Here is a 14,866-nt window from a genome sequence, read left to right on the forward strand (position 1 = left end):
TCCTCGCCTCTGGTTGGTTGTCTCCTCGCCTCTGGTTGGTTGTCTTCTCGCCTCTGGTTGATTGGTTGGTTGTCCCCTCGCCTCTGGTTGATTGGTTGGTTGTCCCCTCGCCTCTGGTTGATTGGTTGGTTGTCCCCTCGCCTCTGGTTGATTGGTTGGTTGTCTCCTCGCCTCTGGTTCATTGGTTTGTTGTCTCCTCGCCTCTGGTTGGTTGGTTGGTTGTCTCCTCGCCTCTGGTTGGTTGGTTGGTTGTCTCCTCGCCTCTGGTTGGTTGGTTGGTTGTCTCCTCGCCTCTGGTTGGTTGGTTGGTTGTCTCCTCCCCTCTGGTTGGTTGGTTGGTTGTCTCCTCGCCTCTGGTTGGTTGGTTGGTTGTCTCCTCGCCTCTGGTTGGTTGGTTGGTTGTCTCCTCGCCTCTGGTTGGTTGGTTGGTTGTCTCCTCGCCTCTGGTTGGTTGGTTGGTTGTCTCCTCGCCTCTGGTTGGTTGGTTGGTTGTCTCCTCGCCTCTGGTTGGTTGGTTGGTTGTCTCCTCGCCTCTGGTTGGTTGGTTGGTTGTCTCCTCGCCTCTGGTTGGTTGGTTGTCTCCTCGCCTCTGGTTGGTTGGTTGTTCTCCTCGCCTCTGGTTTGTTGGTTGTCTCCTCGCCTCTGGTTTGTTGGTTGTCTCCTCGCCTCTGGTTTGTTGGTTGTCTCCTCGCCTCTGGTTTGTTGGTTGTCTCCTCGCCTCTGGTTTGTTGGTTGTCTCCTCGCCTCTGGTTTGTTGGTTGTCTCCTCGCCTCTGGTTTGTTGGTTGTCTCCTCGCCTCTGGTTTGTTGGTTGTCTCCTCGCCTCTGGTTTGTTGGTTGTCTCCTCGCCTCTGGTTTGTTGGTTGTCTCCTCGCCTCTGGTTTGTTGGTTGTCTCCTCGCCTCTGGTTTGTTGGTTGTCTCCTCGCCTCTGTTTTGTTGGTTGTCTCCTCGCCTCTGGTTTGTTGGTTGTCTCCTCGCCTCTGGTTTGTTGGTTGTCTCCTCGCCTCTGGTTTGTTGGTTGTCTCCTCGCCTCTGGTTTGTTGGTTGTCTCCTCGCCTCTGGTTTGTTGGTTGTCTCCTCGCCTCTGGTTGGTTGGTTTTCCCCTCACCTCTTTGGTTGGTTGGTTGTCTGTCTCTGTCTCTCTGCATAAACACTGAGTGATCCATAATCAAGTTCCCATTTTAAATATGGAAGGACCATGTTGTCAATTTAACTAAAACATCAATCCCCCCCCCCTCCGGAAATGCCATTCATTTACGTTTTATTTTATGAACATTTAATTTCATCATGAGCTCCTGTGTTCTCAGCGCATTTTTCAATAATTCGACAACATTTTCCACTGAAATCCTCAAACTCCGCTGGCAAGTCGGCCAAAACATTGCAGATATAACTTTCCAATGCCTCCAAATTAGGGGGGAGGGATGCCAACAGCACGGCTAAGGGAGAAAGTAGATTGAGTCATTCAAACAAAGGATGCTGGTAACGACGTTTCAGGATGGGGTAGGTGTTGGGGGTGGTTTTTTGGGTGTAGAAAAGATCATGGTTTTGGATTGGGGTCTATCTGAGATGGTGGTGAACACCTGTCTTGAAGACCTGGAGGGAATAATGAGATTGAAGAGATTGTGAAAGTTGGTTCCACAGGTGGGGATATTTTACTTTCACAGTAATTTTTTTTTTAAACTTTTAATTCTCTTTTTATAGGATTTGACTAACAAGTTGGCTCAGTTTGGCACTGTGAAAGAGTGTGAGAAAGGTAAGCATTTTGTGTAAAAAGACTTTTACCAACTTCTTCATTTTCCCATTTCGTCTTTTTAACAAATTTTTAAAGATAGCTGACTGACAAGTTGCTTCTTTGTCTTTATCCTGAGATGTTTATTTCTTTGTCGGTCTTGTTTAAGAATTATTTATTCATTGTTTTTTTATATATATATATATATATATATATATATATATATATATATATATATATATATATATATATATATATATATATATATATTTTAATCAGTCTCTTCTAGCTGAAGTTACATAGGCTCTGCATGTTGGGCTACCCCTCCCTGTCTGAGTCTGCATGTCCCACGTGTTTTTAATGCATGGAAGTTGATTTCGCATTACATCGGCTCTGCATAATTAGTCACGATCTTTTGACATAAAAGTGCTTTACATGATGCAATGTTGTGCACAACAAATTTGGTTGATGCATTTTTCTAATTTTGGCCGAATAGGTGTCTTATATGTTTTGGATGTCCTTGACCTTTGACTGAGTTTGACCAAATTTTTCTTGTATATAATTACACCTATGCACAAATACGCTGTGGAAGTTTCAATTTGATATCTTGGAAAAATTATTCACGAATGGTAATAATAAATTCACCAAATGCCCATTTGATTATAAATTATCAGAAATTTTTACTCCTGAAATGTAATGCTATTTTTTACTCCTTAAATGTAAAATAAAAATTGTTTTTTTCTTTTACTCCTAAAATGTAATTCTGTTAAATGTAATTATATATGTCGGAAGCTTTAATATTGTAATTTGTTCTGTGAGATGCTCTCTTCCGGGAGCGGCAGACATAGCCTTGCATATGTCTGTCTGTCTGTCTTTGTCCATCACACCATCTCCTCCAAAACGGTTGGGCAGAAATTGACCAAACTTTGTAGTTATGATCAACACATGGCAAGAAGTTCCACGATCTGTCATTTTTGGCTCCACCCCCTGGGCCGGGGTCAAAGTCGAGTCCCAGGATATGCAATTTACGGGCACATTTAAAACATTTTTAAATGAAACTTTGTTTATGCAATCAACATTGGGGGACACATGAAATGATATGGTTTTTTTATTTATTTGACCCACGGTTCATGCCCCAGGATGTGGGGACCAAGGGTTTACTGGGGTAAAAATGGGAAAAACAATTTAACTCAAAATTTGATCTTGGGTCGTGACTGGTGGAACTTTTTGTCATCTTTTAACTTTGCTTTTGGTGGGAAGCATGGGAATTTGCAATGGCATGCCATCAACTTCACCAAGGTGGTTTTTTTGGTTTTTCTTTTTTTCTTCAAAAACATCAACTGTTGAATGCTGATTGAAATACTGTTGTTCTGTCCATACTCCTTAACAGATGATTTATTAAAAAAACGTAAATTGTGCCATATGTCCTTGTCACCGAAATGTCCATTTGGAAGCGTTTTGTCTTTTCCTTGAGATAAAATTATTTTCTCGCTAAGCACTTTATTTGTTGGTGGTGAAATTGCATGGCCGAGCAAAATCCTGCAAGTCCACATTGAATTTTAATTTCAGTCTTGTCTGTCAGTTTCCATTGTTGAGGGAAGCTGCTGAGTTAGCCTCGATATAATTTGCAGTGGTGAATGCATCTCACTTATTTGTACTTGTCTCCAATATTTTCTTTCCTCCAGTTGATATTGAAGACGACGGTTCAATTGTTGTTAACGTGACATACGAAACCAAGGAGGAGGCTCAGCGGTGAGTAAAAAAGAGGCATTCTGGGTTTTCGTTTCGTTTTTTTACAGTACTTGTTTTCAGTGAGAATGAAACGTGGGAATATTCAATATTTTGTTACTTTGCGATGGTTGTTGAAAAAGCATACATCCAAGCGTGTTTTGAGGAATTGCCTCACACTTAAATTGTTCGTTTTTCTTCACGTACTTTGTATTGACTATACCTGTAAGCTCTCGAAGATCATTGGGTTCTTCCAATGTTTGAGCGAGTTGAAGTATTCCCCCCATGAGTTTCTTGTTTTTGCTGAAAAATGATACACAAAAGGAAATTGCAGTTTTTCTTTTTCATATGATGTCTTGCCAACACCTTTTAAAACCAGACTCGGTGGCTTCATCGTTAGAGCATCTGCTCCAAATCTGGGAGGTCGGTAGTTTGAACCCCAGCCAAAGTGCAGATTTTAAAAAAGGTACATGCTGCCTCCTTACTTAACACAACATTCAATAAAAAAGGATCGAGTACGGACAAACAACCAGATGGCAACTGTAGCACAAACTTGGATGGGCCTAATAGCCGCCTCCTGTGTTGAAGTTCTTTCTCAGGGAACTCGTATTATTACTAATATGCGTTTGAAGCAAGACGACAGTACTTTCATCATTTCATTCCTTCAAGACCACAAAAACATCCCTTTCCATGTGACAAATCCCGGGAATGTGATGACACCCTAACTGAGAAGTCGACCCTTGGAAGTGGTTTGTGTTCTGGGTGAGCTGGACGTGAAGTTTGAATGTCTAAGTTGGTAAAGTATAGACGTTCCATTTCAAGATTCCTATAGCTTCCTTGGATGCCAATATGTTATGTAATTGTTTCTTGTGTGAAATGTGAATGTCAACAGTTCAGATAATATCTGATGCCCTTGTACCTTCTTTTATTTGTTAACATTACTGTGTCTTAGCGCCATGGATAAACTAAACTCTGAGGAAGTGGAGGAGGGTCAGGGTGAACGTTTTTTGGCTTCTTTTGTCCCTGATGAGTCAGCCACCAGCAGTGAGCCGAAGGATGAGCAGCCCACCCGTTCAAAGCAGTCACAAATGTGGCAGAGGTAACTTGGATGGGTGGAGTTGGGTGTGGTGCTCTGCATGGTTGTTGGTTAGACCGATGAACTGTCTCAATTAGAGGTTGTACATTGCATCGGAGGTTTTATATTTTTCAAGGAATTGTATCTTTTTTTAATCCTTTCAGGAATGATGAAGTCCCACGCCTGCCTCTTCGCTTGCTAGTACCAGCTAGACTGCTGGGTATTGTTTTTGGCAAGCAGGGAAGTACCATCAGGACCATTTCACAGGAAACTCGTTCCAGGTTTGTTTGGGGCAGACCTTTTATCAACACTTTTTAATTTTATTATTTTTACAGATATGGAGGCTCTGGAAGAAAGGAATGACATAGGGTTTCATCGACACTGATGGAGCAAAGGGAGTTAGTGTTATGGTTTCCACCCGTTCAGCGTGCGGACGACCACCTCAGCCCAATTGCGGTCGCACACGCCCACCGAACGAGCAATCCAGTCGTAGCTTTCCGGATCAACGCCGAAACCCAGCTATGAGTGTTTTTAACACACCATAGATCAGCCAACTCTTCTGTCCACGCGCTACAGGGTCAATCGCCGAATTATCGATATACCTAATTATTCGCGCAGACAGAAATGTCGGGGATCTATACCTCAACGGGACCTGCACGAAAACGAGCTGCTTTACGCAGCTCGTTTCGTATGCGATTGCCGAGCGGTTATATATCGCCAAGTCCCGTCGGACCCGATTATCTTATTGGTGTTAAAAACCAGCTAACATTCCGAACGCTCCATGGCAGTCAATGAGAGGAAGGGACGCAATGAACAGGTGACATTTAACAATGGGGACATTTATTTGAACACAGGCAATGCAATGAATGGGGGGATGGGGAAAAAGACACGAGCAAAAAAATCCTACAGCCAAGTTCTATTCCAATGTGAAGCAAATACAACACAGGCACTTAACAGTTTCCTACTTATTAGACGGGCCCACGGACACACGTACACACACACACACACACCCAAGAAATGGTGGCTGATGCCTTTAATAACGGACTCCAGCTCGGAGGACAGATGAGCTGAAACCCAGAACCTATCTCGAACCTCTCCACCTCGTGTGGTCTTCAAGCAGTTCGGACCCGGGCTCCAGCGAGAGCGAGCTGGATCCAATCGCCGTGAGCCGCGATCCTTCTTAAGCTCCAGCGAATCCTCTCGCGCTTCTGAACACGTGCTGGTCAGACGAGGCGCCGATTCTTCTCGTCGATGCGTCGCTTCCCCGAGGAACCACCTCCAAGATGAGGCCGATGAGTCGCACCAAGCGGAGAACATATAGCTCCACGAACCAAGAAGAAGCAGCCGAGCAACCAGCTCAACTCTCTTCTGATGAACAAAGCCTCTCACAACACGAACCAAGAGCAAGAAGCCACCACCAACAGCTCGAGCCGAGCAACCAGCTCAACTCTCTTTTTTTTTTTGTATACCTTGTCGAGGCTCGTATGAGAGCTAACACACAACGCACAGCAAGGGGGCATGAGACAAGAGGGGCGGGAGTGGGAGGAACAAAACAGTGGGGAACAGACACATTAGGAGATCTGTGGAAGGGAGAGGAATGGGACGGGGAACATGGGGAAGAGAAGATGGACATTACAGGGACTTTCAGGAAGGAAAGCAGGGGAATTGAAGGAAGTGGGCTTGGGTGGATTATCGGGGGTAGAAAAGATCGAGGATTTGGATGGGGGATGATAAGAGGTGGTGGTGAACAGCTGTTTTGAAAGCCTGGAGGGAAGAATGGAAAATAATATAGTGAGGGAGTTTATTCCAAAGGCGGGGAAAAAGAAGAATGAAAGATTGAAGGTGAGCAGTGATTCGTGATTTTGGTAGTTTTACCAGAAGGGGGTTGTTGGCGGACCTTGAGCGCCCTGTGGAAATGTGGTGGGGACAAATGGCAGAGAGAGCAGGGGGGCAAGGCTGGAGAGGAGGGAGTAGAAGACAGAAAGACCACCGACCAACCTGCGGTGATTGAGTGAGAGGCCCAAAGACTCAGCTTCATTGCGGGAGATGCCGATGATCCTAAATGCCCTGGTTTCGACAGCGTGAAGCCGAGAAAGGTGGGAGGCAGGAGCACCAGCCCAGACGGGAGAGCAGTACTCCATCAGGCTACGGACAAAAGCTTTGTAAGTGATCAGGAGCTCTGTCGATGAACAAGCGAGGACCAAGAACTCCGAGCCGAGCAGAACCCGAAGGCCTGCTGAAAAGCCAAGTGGAAGCAAAAAGCTTTCAAAAAGCCTCAACCTTGCCAAGCAGAACCGAAGCTCACTGAAGCAAAAGTCTCAACCCTCCCCAAGCAGAACCCAAAGGCCTGCTAAAAGCCAAGCCGAAGCAAAATGCTTACTCAAAGCCTCAACCCTAACCCGAGCCAAGCAGAAGCCGAAGCTCTACAGAACAACCAGCCCTCTCAACCCGAGCCAAGCAGAGTGTCTCTTCTTTATTCTTATCGGCCCCCTCCCCCGCTCCCGGCGTGACTCATGCCCTCGTGCTCCATCCCCCTCTCAACTCCGGGTGGGAGGGAGTTGTTTACATCCCGTGATTCAGGACGGGAGTGCTCTTCTTCCTCTTCGCAGAAGAGGGGGAGGGGCGTCTTCCTTTGTGTTGTGATCGCTCACTAACTATTAGATTAAATCACAGCGCATTTAATCGATTTCCGCCCATTAAACAATGGAAGGTGAACTATCAAGGGAACATGCACTTATCGACATATCTGAGCTAAAGGAACCTGTATGTTGTGTGCGATCGAATTCCAAATTCGTAACAGTATGCAAGGGAGCACAGAGAAACGGGAAACAAATAAACGGGTCCAGAGGCAGCGTGCACGTGCTTTGCAGCCATTTAAATGGTGTACACATGGGGTTGGAGGTGGATTTGAAAATTCGGCTTTGTTTTTCCCGAGGACCCAAAGACCCCTAAGACTCGACGATGCGACAAAAAAATCCGTTAGAATTCCCATGTTTTTAATGCACGCCATGTTAAGGTATATAAAGCAGCTTAATTTGTCTTTCTACCACGGCATGGCATTCTAATTACAAAATGTATAACAAAAACAATGATAACATTGCAACAGAGCAAATATTAATTAACACTAATAATATTTACAACAATAATAAGAATAGTCGTATCACATGGCAAGAATAATAACGAACATATTATCCCCGCGCTAGCCCCAAGCACATCTGGGCAAAGTGAAAGGCAAGCTAATGCTCAATCTGTTCAGCAAGAGGGTATGCAACAAGGTTGTGAAGACCAATGAAAATTTGGTCGATCGGACCAACGGGCCCACTCGTTTCCCTAAAAAAAAAAAAAAAAAAAAAAAATCATCTTGCTGACACACACCTGCTTGGTTCCTTCTCCCTAAATGTGTAACTATATCCATTTTTGAAAATGAAAATTCTATTTTTCTCATTTCTGAACAAAATAACTTGTAGTTTTTTTTTGTTGTTGTTGTTGGTATTGGCCTGCACACGTGAAGTGGAAAGCAGGAGTAAGCAATTTGGTTGTGTCTGTGTAAACGTTACTTTATGATCCAGGAACAACTAATTTAAATTTAACACTATATTGAACATGAATTGGAGTATAAACCTGCCGTTTAACCATACTCTGAATTCGCCCCAATTGCACATGCGCAGGGAGAATGAGAATTTTTCCTTTTTTTTTTCTGTTAACCCTGTCTGCCTGTCTGGCAGTCAAACAAAATTGAAAATCATTTTAAACAGGAAACTTACTGTTTTTCAAGACGTCATAACACAAAAAACAGGCCGAAGAACTAGTAACGTGTTCGGGTGGTTTCAGGTCAGGTCTGTCAGGTATGGGAGCATGCACCGGAGTAGCGCATCACTGCGTCCACTTTCCACCGGTACTTCATGGGCCTCCGTCTGGCCGTCCCCCAGGCAGATGCCTTGCCCATCCCCATCTTATGATGCCAATCAAGCTGCTGCAACCACAAGGCACGTGATCAGCTCATTGGCCTCCTCCACTCATAAGGCTCCCTTGCTGAGAGAATCTGGTGAGCAGGATCAGCGTCAGGAAAACGAGCCACATGTCCATGTAGCCACATCTGACGCTCACAGGACTGCAGGTAACAAATCTCATTTGAGCCTCATTCAGCAACCGCTCGTTGGACACAAAATCCGACCAGCAAGAGCCAAGGATTCTCCAAAGAGATCTGGTAACAAAGGAATTAAGTCTCCGTCTCAGATTCCTCGTCATAGTCCAAATTGCACATCTGTAGAGCAAGATTGGAAGCACGAAGGACCTGAAGACTCGGACTTTCGTCCTCCTGCACAGGTACCGACAGCAACACACCCCATGATCCAGTGAATCCAAGATTCCCCAGGTGCGACCCAGACATCTATTAACCTCTGGCTCAAAGGCAGCAGAGGCATGCGTATCACTGCCAAGGGAAGTGAATCTCTCTGTCACCTCAACATCTTCACCACAAATGGGTACAGACAAGAGAGCAGCATCCAATATGTCATTGAAAGCCTGGATCTTAGTTTTGCCCCAGGAAACCCGTAATCCCAGTGGCTCAGACTCCTCATTCAGCACCTTGAGGGCCCCCAAAAGGATATCCAGAATCTCCAAAAAGATGACTGCATCATCTGCGAAATCAAGGTCAGAGATCTTGACATTACCAAACGATGCACCGTAGCTTGATCTCTGACATCCTCCCCAGAATCCAGTCCACACATCCACTGAAAAGTGTGGGGGCCAGTACACACCCCTGACGAACTACAGCAACAAGTGGAAATATGTCAGAGATGGAAACGCAGCACTCTCAGTACCAGGGTATCGTTCAGACATCAGATTGATCAGATTTGGTGGCACCCCACGTAGACCAAGAAACCTCCAGAAGGCATCCCGATTCACTGAAATGAATGCTTTGCAGAGATCAACATAGCCTGATTGAGGACCCGAAGGGCAAGGATACGGTCAATCATGAGGACCCGAAGGGCAAGGATATGGTCAATCGTTGACCTCTTTGGTTTAAAGCCCGTCTGCTTTGGGCGCTGATGCTCAAGCATATGCTGGCGAACCCTATCAATCTGAATCAAGATGTCGCCCGGCACGGAGAGCAGTGTCGCCCCTCGGTAGTTGTTGCAGTCCTTGCAATCACCCTTCCCTTTCCAGAGAGGGATAACAAGGCCCCTCTTCCAGTCAGATGGGATGATGCCTGTGTTCCAGGCAGAACAAAGAACTGCATGCAATGTTATGAGTATCACATTTCCACCAGCCTTGAGAAGTTCAGCATGGGTGCCACAGATCCCAAGAGCTTTACCCCATTTTATCCGGTTCACCGCAGCCTTTTTCCAGAAGCAAAGGTGGATCACAGTTGATTGGAGGGTCAGCAATTGGGATTGTAACACCCCTGACATCCAACTCAATGGCTGGTGAATCAGCCTGGTACAGCCGCTCAAAGCAACCGGCCCAGCTGGCCTTCACTTCAGACTCCTCTGTCAAAATCCCACCACCCTCTGCTCTCAGTGCAGTTCACCGAGGGATGGGCTTGGAGGAAGGCAATGTACGAATTCCCCTGTAAGCAGGACGAGAATCGCTTGACCAAAGGTGATGCTCTACTCCCTCAGATTCCTCTCACATAGGCCTCCTTGGCCACAATCAGCGCACTTACAGTTTTACGCCACAACTTCCTGAACAGCTCAGCTCTGCCATTAAGCCCGGCCCTGCGAATCTGGTCAATGGTATCCAGTGTCCCTTCAGAGACAAAATTCTTGTTCACCCTCCGGTGAGTTCTGAGACATCCACCGGCAACATCAAGGATGGTGATCTTGAATGCACTTCACAACTCTTCACAATTCCCCAACTGCCCAAATCCCCACTCAGCCTGTTTGCAAACTCCTCAGCTACCTTCTGTTCCCTGAGTTTGTCAACCAACATCCAGCCTAAGCTGGGATGGTACCATTTTCCCACATTTAAGCTGAAACTTCAGAGTTCCTACACCAACCCTGTGGTCGGTATTTATTAACTGAGCACTCCTGTCGACCCTGCAGTTCTGGGTCATCCTCCAGCGACCATCAACAAGCACATGGTCAATCTCCTTTTCCACACCACTGGTGTTGGAATACCAAGTCCAGCGATGAGACTGGGCGCTGAAACCATGAACCAGCCACCCTAAGTCCATGACTTCTTGCATTGTCAAGGAATTTAGTGCTATTCTGGTTCACAGTTCCAGACCCATGGGGACGAACACATGTCCCATAACCATCCCCATCAGTTCCAGTTGATGCATTGAACTCTCCCAAGATGAGAAGAGTATCTTACCTGGGACACTAATCTACCACAGACTGGAGTGTGGTGTGGAATGCATCCTTCATGGTAAGATCACTTGCCTCAGTTGGAGCATATACAGAGACAATAGAAATGACACCGAAGGAGTGACGAATCCTTCGTCTCATAATACGCTTGTTGGATATCATTGGAGTCAGCTTATTGGTCACAGCAACAGCAACTCCTTGGGCATGGTAACCTTCATTGCAATCAGACCAATAGTCGGTGTGACAACCCACCATAATCTCACCACTACCCGGTCTCCGAACCTCAGAGAGTGCTGCAATACCGATGTTCGAACGCTTGAGCTGAGATAACAGAGACAGGTGATCATCTTCTCTTGGGGAAAGGACATTCCAGGCACCCACCCGAAGGGACCTCCTCAGGTTAACCCAACGAGACCGCCATCTGGTAGACTAAACCTCTGCACCACCCTGACATGCACTACTGTGATCTGACCCAGAAAGGTTACCCTGTGGTTTTTCCTCCTTTCATCAGAGTGGGGATCCCGAAGGCTTTGTCCCAATCCTGTCACATGGTGTCAATTTGGAATTAATTTATGTATATGAATTTTAAAATCTGTTTTATTCAAATTGAATTATGTCACCGACTTGAATACTGTAGAATACAAATCACCTTCTTTGCACTTTGAAAACCTTTTCATTTACCAGTACTTGGACATGCTTAATGAGGGTGGTGTATCAGACTGCTTCAATAGACCTAAACTTTCAGAATTGTTTTTAACAATCTTTGAAAGCATTATTTTATATTGATGTATGTAGTTTTACACTGCGTGGGGTAACGTATTCTCTGAGTTGTTTATTGTGCAGGTTACTTGATGTCTGAATTAATCCTATGAAGCAGGTTGTCATTTTTTTTTCCTTTGTGTTGTTAGGATTGACATTGATCGGAATATTTCCGGTTTGAAGAATGAGAAGACAATTACTATCCAGGCGACGGTGAAAGATTGCACTGAAGCCTGTCGCCGCATCTTGGAGTTGCTCCGCAAGGAAGCAAACAGGACTGGCTTGTATAACTCGCAACCATTTTATCATGTTTCGTGATGTGAATTTTGTCGCATGCTTTCATTTTGTCTTATTGTTCCCTGAAAGGTGCCGTGCTTGTTACGAGAAGAACATTGACTCAGCTTTTCTGGAAGGAAAGTTGATTGGAACACCTCAGTAGGGGCATTCCATGTCAAGTGTACACACCCTCCCAACACTAATACCTCATTTTCTCCCCATATGTTGATCATTTATTCACTTAGGTGAAAAAACTCAAAATACCAACTTTTAGACCTGTGGGCCCATTTTCGGGGCCCCCCAAATTTGTGCGTCCCCGGCTGCCCCACAATATTGCAGAGGCCATATCACAGGTTGTAGTGGTCCGATTTGGCTGATCTTGGTATCAAAATGCTCGTAAAAGCGGGATCTTTCGAATCACGTAAAGTAAAATCACTCTGAAACAGTAATTCAAAAAGTTATAGTTTGGAGCGCCCTTTGACTTTGGGCCCCCCGCTCCCCAGCCAAACCGATGGTTCCAATTTTTTCGTGTGAGAATACCCCTTCATTTACTCCAACACCTCAGCATAAATGAAAATGGGATCTCAATGGGTTCAAGTGTGATGATTGTTTTATTGTTCGGGGACTCGGGTGCTGTACACACAATACGCCACAATACATGGCACAATATTTGAACACAAGATTTCCAATACACTATATCGGTATATTGTATACAAGTTTTCCACATGCACATGCAGGAACTGGAAGCGATACTAGTATGAGTAAGAGTTTTTCCAAGCATATTATAGTCAAGATTTTTGCCAACCAATGTTTTATTTGACAGCTGTTTCTTTTTACTGATTGTGTTGGTTCTACCTGTAGCAGTTTTTGGTTCTATGGAAAGAAGTATATCAGAAATGTCTAAAATGCAGTGATCTTCAATGCCAGGAAAAAAGGAACTATTTGCGGGCCCGTTTGGATGAAGAAAATTCACTTTCACTTCATGAGTGTCCTGAAAGGCTTCCATGATGCAGGCAAGCCACCATTTTCCATCATAGTGCACTGTGACATAACCTGAGTTTCCCGTTAAAAGTTGGTGTAGATTTTGAAATAGCTGACTCGATACGGTGTTCCTCGCTTAGGCTGAATTCGCATACTTGAAGAGCAGTTTCAGAAATAGGGATGAAAGCATGAAGTTTTTGAGTTCCAGCTATGGTTTTGGCCGTTTTTAACCTTTCTTCCAGATTTTGTTCTTTCTCGTCATACGCCTCTTGGATCCCGTAACCGAACTTCATTTCCTTCAAACCATTTTCAGCAAAGGCAAACAGATCTTTTGGAGAAATAATTTGACTGTCGTAAGGTCTACGCAGACTCTCACGTGTTGCTTCTCGTTTGACTGTACATCCCACGCCATCTGAAGGGCCCTTGCCATGACTTGTGGCAAAAAAATGCCATTCTGCGTCAATACCATACTCTGATTTGTGACGACATAGGTTTATGAAGGCTTTGCAATTCTTGTATTGGCCAGCGCAACCGTCTGAGAAGTAGTAAAGTTTCTTTACATTTCCAAAGCTAGATTTCAAGTGCTCAATGAGCATTCTTTGGAAGAGGTGGACTGAGACTACGTCGTGAGTATTGCATTCTGATATAATCGTGAACAAATCGTGGTTTAATTTGCCATCGTCCGATTTGAAATAGTAAACCCAGGGGTTAATTGTCGCTTGAGAGCAGTTCCAATGGAATCCTTGGGCCGCATCCTGTACGACAAACGAATGGTTCTCTGAGAAGTCTCCAATAATGACAAATTCTCCTTCACCGATTTCGTCTTTCTTATTTTTCAGAAACTGAGATTGGGCCTTGGCAATGAAGTCGTGCCTCACTAATTTCACCGCGCGTTCACAGAATTGATTAATGAATTCTTCCAAAGGCAGGACCATGGAGCTCAGTTCAGATCTGTCGGTGGATGTCCACCGTTTAAACTGAATTTCATCAATATCCTCTAGTTCATAAGCATTCAGTAGCTCGGTTTTGAAGTCTTCAATTGATGGGCAACTTTCACAAGTTCTGAAATAACATGCCAGTTGTGCTGGGTTACAAACTATGTGTGCTATCACATGATGATAGCTAGGAAGTTTGGCTATCTGTGACATTTTGGAACCAAACATGAGTTTCACATTTTGATGTATCGTACATACACATACACTGTGTGTACCGCCTGAACCGACCAGGACACACTCCGAGGGACGGAGCATGGCGAACTTCGCGAATCCAACTTTCAAGCCAGGGTTCTTCTCTTTGAATTTCTGAAACAGTTCCTTGAGACTGTTTGGTACCAGGAGCTTTTGAATTTTGTCTTTTCCATTTTCATTCCTAACCACCACACAGTCCTTTTTTCCCGGCATTATTCGGCTGACTTCATCACTTCGGTAAAATTCGGTTACGGCGGATTTCCCTTCGTCAGGAAATATTTTACCCTGTTTGGGATTTCGAGAAGATAGCATACCATTTTCTTTCTCTAAATTTTTGGCTTGCACAGCCATTCTTTGGGAGCAACTGAATTCACTCATCATCCCTCTGATGCTCATATTCCTAGCAAATATTGTCAGTATACGTATTTGCTCTGAACGGCTCGAAACAATGTATTTTTCTTTCAGGCTTTTGATCACCTCTGGCATGCAGTTTTCATCACATTTTGACGCTGTATTTTGTGTTTTCTCCGCAGTGCTTGCTCCAGCAACTAGTTCTAATTTCTTTCGCACAGAATCTTCCACTTCGCTCTTCAGGAACGTACCCTGGGTTCCTTTCCGCCTTTTGTTTGTCGAATGGGCTTTCCCCTATCATCGATAACGACTGGTTTAATAGGTCAACTTCTGCTTCTCGCTCAAAAACCTCCTCGTCCTCATCTGTCGAAATAGATTCTGCAATGCCTTCGATAGTACCTTCTGATGATAATTTTGAACTGGTCGAAGATGATTCTTCAATACGCTCTGGTGACAACTGAGTTTTTTT

The 14,866-nt window shown here is 44.7% G+C and overlaps 1 protein-coding gene across 3 annotated transcripts in view; it reads left to right on the forward strand.

The window, feature by feature from the left end:
* The window catches only part of LOC147021316 (insulin-like growth factor 2 mRNA-binding protein 3-A), a 77,755-nt gene that overhangs the window by 43,009 nt on the left and 19,880 nt on the right, over positions 1-14,866 (forward strand). For all 3 annotated transcript variants that reach the window (XM_085891153.1, XM_085891150.1, XM_085891151.1), the window contains exons 6-10: positions 1,702-1,753; positions 3,415-3,481; positions 4,410-4,556; positions 4,697-4,813; positions 11,752-11,886. In XM_085891153.1, coding sequence (XP_085747279.1) covers positions 1,702-1,753; positions 3,415-3,481; positions 4,410-4,556; positions 4,697-4,813; positions 11,752-11,886 — 518 coding nt within the window. The remainder of the gene's footprint in view (positions 1-1,701; positions 1,754-3,414; positions 3,482-4,409; positions 4,557-4,696; positions 4,814-11,751; positions 11,887-14,866) is intronic.

This window comes from Eptatretus burgeri, chromosome 8, assembly GCF_056783735.1.
Source record: "Eptatretus burgeri isolate ZD-2024b chromosome 8, Ebu_testis_v1, whole genome shotgun sequence".
Lineage (NCBI taxonomy): Eukaryota > Metazoa > Chordata > Myxini > Myxiniformes > Myxinidae > Eptatretus > Eptatretus burgeri.